Source organism: Procambarus clarkii, chromosome 27 (genome assembly GCF_040958095.1).
Source record: "Procambarus clarkii isolate CNS0578487 chromosome 27, FALCON_Pclarkii_2.0, whole genome shotgun sequence".
Taxonomy (NCBI): Eukaryota; Metazoa; Arthropoda; class Malacostraca; order Decapoda; family Cambaridae; genus Procambarus; species Procambarus clarkii.
In genome coordinates, this window is record NC_091176.1 from 570001 (window position 1) to 575276 (window position 5276).

The window sequence follows — 5276 nt, forward strand, 5'->3', positions numbered from 1 at the left end:
AAATGATAAAGCTACCCATTTCATTATGTATGAGGTAATTTTTTTTTATTGGAGTTAAAATTAACGTAGATATATGACCGAACCTAACCAACCCTACCTAACCTAACCTAACCTATCTTTATAGGTTAGGTTAGGTTAGGTAGCCAAAAACGGTAGGTTAGGTTAGGTAGGTTAGGTAGTCGAAAAAACATTAATTCATTAAAACTAGGCTTATTAGGCAAATCTGGCCTTGCATAGTAGGCTGAGAAGTGAGTTCTGGCTACTAGGTACGACATATATATATATATACACACACACACACACACACACAAACAAACAAGAAGGTACATTGGGTTTGTGAGGATACATAGCATGGTTACATACCACCAAAACCTTCTTCTTAAATTACATCATTATGGAGTCAGAGGACACTCCCTGCAATACCTCAAATCCTACCTTACTGACAGGCTCCAGTATGTTTCTGTGAATAATTCAATTTCTCCCACCCTACCCATCAACATTGGTGTTCCTCAGGGCAGCATTCTTGGCCCTCTCCTCTTTCTCATCTACATTAATGACCTTCCAAATGCCTCCCAACACCTCAAACCAATTCTATTTGCTGACGACACAACCTTCATTTACTCCAGTCCTGACCCCCTTGCTCTATATGCCACAGTAAATATTGAACTAAATAAAGTCCATCTTTGGCTAACTGCCAACAAACTCACCCTTAACATTGACAAAACTTTCTATATTCTGTTTGGCAATAAATCCTCTAATCAAATAAATCTCAAAATAAACAATACCCAAATTTGTAACAAATTAGATGGCAAATTCCTTGGCATTCTCATTGACCACAAGCTGAATTTCCAAGGACACATTCTAAATATATCAAAAAAAGTTTCAAAAACTGTTGGCATTCTTTCTAAGATCAGATATTATGTACCCCGCTCTGCCCTGGTGACTCTCTATTACTCCCTCATCTATCCATATCTCAACTATGGTATTTGTGCTTGGGGTTCTACTACCCAAAATCATTTACATCCTCTAATTACTCAACACAAAGCTGCTATTAGGACAATATCCAACTCTGGCCCCAGACATCACTCGGTACCCCTACTCAAATCTCTGAATATGTTAGATATTAAGTCACTGCACATTCTCTCATGTGTATTATACATATATAAAACGCTGAACTGTAATGCCAATCCTGACCTCAAAAGCTTCATAGAAGGTTGTAACAGAACTCATGAGCACCACACCAGAAATAAATACAGTTTTGATATTCCTAGAGTACGACTTAATCAAATTAGAAATGCTCTACAAATCAAGGGACCCAGAATGTGGAATGACCTTCCCAACCATGTTAAAGACTGTACCTCTCTCAACCAGTTTAAGTTAAAAACGAAGCTATACCTAATAAATTCCCTGTAACCTACCTTACCCCTCTATTGTCAACCAATGTCTATTTTTTTTTTTAAAGGGCACTGTTTGTCGACAGAATTGTATTTGTGCTGCTTTTTCAGCCATGTTCCCCCCTTTTTTATCTCTTTTTTTTTTATTTGTTCTCAACTCATTTTATTCTTTATGCTCAATTAGTATTAAGCTTTAGTCATTTAAGTTTTTCATGCCCGAAACGCTTTGCGTAATATTGTAGTGGCTTTAGGCATTGTATGTACTAGCCCTATCTATAAATCCATCACTCTTTGTAAAATCTCTTGTATGTATGTACCTTACCTAAATAAACATTTGATTTGATTTGATTTGATTTGATGGTGTTTACATTCTTGTAAAGCCACTAGGAGTCCGTCTAACTACGGCAAGCTACCACAAGCTACACAAGCTTCACAAAGCTTCCTGGCAATACGTTAGTAATGATAAATATGATATGTTAGGTTAGGCTGACCTAACTTAACCAAACCAAACGTAACCTAACCTAACCGACGCTTGGATCGTCGACTTAATTTGGAGTCACCAGCTCTCTATTTTCGTCTAATTTCTTTATAAAAAGATACTTTTTCAGATTAAAATTATGTTTTTTCGTGTTGTACATTCAGCACCAACATTATAATGAGTAAATATATCATATTTATTCATTACTAACGTATTGCCAGGAAGCTTTGTGAAGCTTGTGTAGCTTGTGGTAATTAGACGGATCGGCCACTAGTACACGCAGGATTTAAAAATTCTTTCGAGACTAGGTTATATGCCTAAGAGGGTACAGTTATTATACAGGCATCACAACAAAGTCTGCTTTCTAACTGTAGCTTTTCTTTTTATATTGTTGGATTGGGTTGGGTTGGAATGGAATGTGTCCCTGAATGATTAACCATCCTGTGTGATGGGGATTTTTTTTTGTACCAAGTAGCTAGTTCTTGACGCACTTCGCCTCGTCATATAGTTTAGGGTAGCTGCATAAATTCAAATATACCCAACTGTGTTAATAAAAAAAAATAAATAACTTGTGACTTTTATCTCGCCCAACCCAGGGGGCGGAAACCCAACATCCTGCCCTCATATACTTCACCACTTCCTACCATGCATGGTCCTTTCCACAATTATTCCTGCAAAATATAATTAATACAAACGATGCGTTTTACTCACATCTTTCAGCATTAAAGTCCTCAGCTGTCAGTTTTTTCACTAACAAGTCCGTCATGTTTAGTGGTTCAGTGTTTACTGTGACGTCAGGGCTGGCAAGAGCCACACTGCTGCGCTAAGTTGGAGGCTCGTCACCAGCCCATGTTGGGCTGGGGCCAGATTCACGAAGCAGTTACGCAAGCACTTACGAACCTCTACATCTTTTCTCAATCTTTGGCGGCTTTGTTTACAATTATTAAAGAGTTAATGAGCTCGGAAGCACCAGGAGGCTGTTTATAACAATAACAACAGTTGATTGGGAAGTTTACATGCTTGTAAACTGCTTAATAAATGTAACCAAAGCCGTCAAAGATTGAAGAATGATGTACAGGTTCGTAAGTGCTTGCGTAACTGCTTTGTGAATCTGGCCCCTGGATCACATCCTACACAAGTAAGTAATTATCAAAAGAAGGCACCAAACTGGGAAGGCTATGTAGCACCATCAAATGTGCGGAATAATCAGAGGGCGCTAAATATCACCAAGGATGCCAATACGAGAACAAAAATGCATAAGGCGAACGATATCAAAAGTATCCGAGTCACCAAGAATTCTATTGAGGGACAGCTGACCGCAAGGGGCGGTTGGAAAGCAAGACATACGCTCGTCCTGGAAGTCAGGACATTCAAGAAGGACATGCACGACCGTAAGAGGGACAATGCAATTAGGACAATAAGGAGCAGGGCGGCGCTCCAAGTGACCATGGGTTAAGCGAGTATGGCCAATATGCAACCTCGCCAGAGCTGTTTCCCATCGCCGGTTACTGTGGTAGGAGGACGGCGACGAGGAAACACAAAATTTAAGAAAACGTAGTTTGTTACCAGTGACAACACCCTACACAAGACGACTCGCCAACGGATTTTCAACCCTACCTAACCCATCGGGATAGGCAAGGCACATATTAAACTTTTTATACCGAGAAGTGTGTGCCTCTCTGTGTATATATACACAGAGTTTACTCTTGGACTGTGTTGAGGACTAGAGTATACTTTTTGTTTGTCATAATAAGCTCCACTGTGGTGCAGGCCTTTATCACCCTCATGTGAGGATGATAGACCTCAAGCCAATCAAACAGAACAAATAAATTCATGTCTAAGCCGCCAGGTAATATATCTAGACATTTAAAAGTCTTCATTCTCGACTCACAATCAAGAATTCTGGGTTCGAATCCTGACGGGACAGAAATGGTTAGGCTTATTTATCACCTAATGCCCTTGTTAGTCTAGTCAGCTTGTAGTGGGGGTTACTATAGGGGAATGTTTGGACAAAGCTGGAGACCAGACGCTTGAGCTAGCCCCACCCAAATTTGTAAGGGTGGGGCTAGGGTATGGGACGGACATATAGGCCAGACGAGGCAGGCATAAGTTAAATGCTTTAAGAAGGATTAGCATTTATACACAGGTGATTTTAATGACGTCAAGTGTGAAGTATGTCATGTGATTCCCCTAGAGTTTATATTGTTCATATTTTTTCTGAAACCCATACGTAAAAAACAATAAAAATGTTTATTCAGATGAAAGTATATACATAGTAGATGAGTTACAAACAATGTTAGAGTTATTGATAGAGCTAATGCATACAGTACCTAGTCATTAATACGCACAGCGTTTCGGGAAAGGTGTGGGAAAGAAAAACCACAGGCTAAATCTTAATACTAATTGAGATTAAAGTATAATTTTTATTGAAAACGGAAAAAAGGGGGGAGGGGGAACATGGCAGAAATCAGCAATTATATAACTTGGTCAACAAAGTATTTTTTTTAAATATCAAGACATGGGTTGACATTTAGGGAGTAAGGTAGGTTACATGAAGTATTAAGTTTTTCTCAAACTGGTTGAGAGAGGTACAGCCTTTGAGATGATTGGGAAGGTCATTCCATATTCTGAGTCCCTTGATTTGTAGAGCATTTCTAGTTTGGTTAAATCGCACTCTTGTAATATCAAATAGGTATTTGTTTCTGGTGTGGTGCCCATGGGTTCTGTTACAACCTTCTAGGAAGCTTTTAAGTTCAGGATGTCATTACAGTTCAGTTTCAAGTTGTTCCAGTGCTTCTTAATTAATATTTTTTAGGGAGAAGGGGGAAAAAGGGGAGGGACTAAAGGGATAGGGACAAGGGGATCAAGGGAAAAACAGGGGTGGACGTTCGGAGGGACCAAGGGGTTGGGACGAGGGGGTTCAAATAGGAGATGGGGTGAAGAGTGGGGAAGAGGGAGAGAAAGGGTGGAAAGAGGGAAGAAAGCTAACTGGGTACCCTTTCTATATATAAATGGAAAGTTGTCTATCTGAGCAAATTACAGCCCCGCTCCTGTGCCAGGTAAGTCCACTACGGGCTCACCATAGCCCGTGCTACTTTGAACGTTTTGTTCCCAGTAGCCGAATCTTAAAACAACAAAAAAGTCTGAGGCTGGAGGACAGGGAAGGGAGAAGAGAATGTAGAAGGAGGATGGGGAGAAGAGATGTAGAGGGACGTGAGGGAGGTGGGGGAGGTGAAACGGAAGAGGGGGAAAGGAGAGGAGGGATGTAAGGAGAGGGGGAAAAGAAAAGGTGTTGAATGGGGGCTGGGGACAAAAACAATCCAAGGCACTACCGGACAGAGCCTAGTCAGAGTAGGCCTAAGTTAAATGCTGCAAAAAATATTAACCTTTAAAGAGACCCCATG

The 5276-nt window shown here is 40.2% G+C and overlaps 1 protein-coding gene across 2 annotated transcripts in view; it reads right to left on the reverse strand.

The window, feature by feature from the left end:
- Nucleotides 1-2743, reverse strand: part of Exo84 (exocyst 84) — a 38506-nt gene extending 35763 nt beyond the window's left edge. For both annotated transcript variants that reach the window (XM_045749406.2, XM_069332205.1), the window contains exon 1: nucleotides 2584-2743. In XM_045749406.2, the coding sequence (XP_045605362.1) occupies nucleotides 2584-2638 (55 nt within the window). In that variant the 5' untranslated portion in view covers nucleotides 2639-2743. The remainder of the gene's footprint in view (nucleotides 1-2583) is intronic.
- Between the last annotated feature and the right edge of the window lie 2533 nt (nucleotides 2744-5276).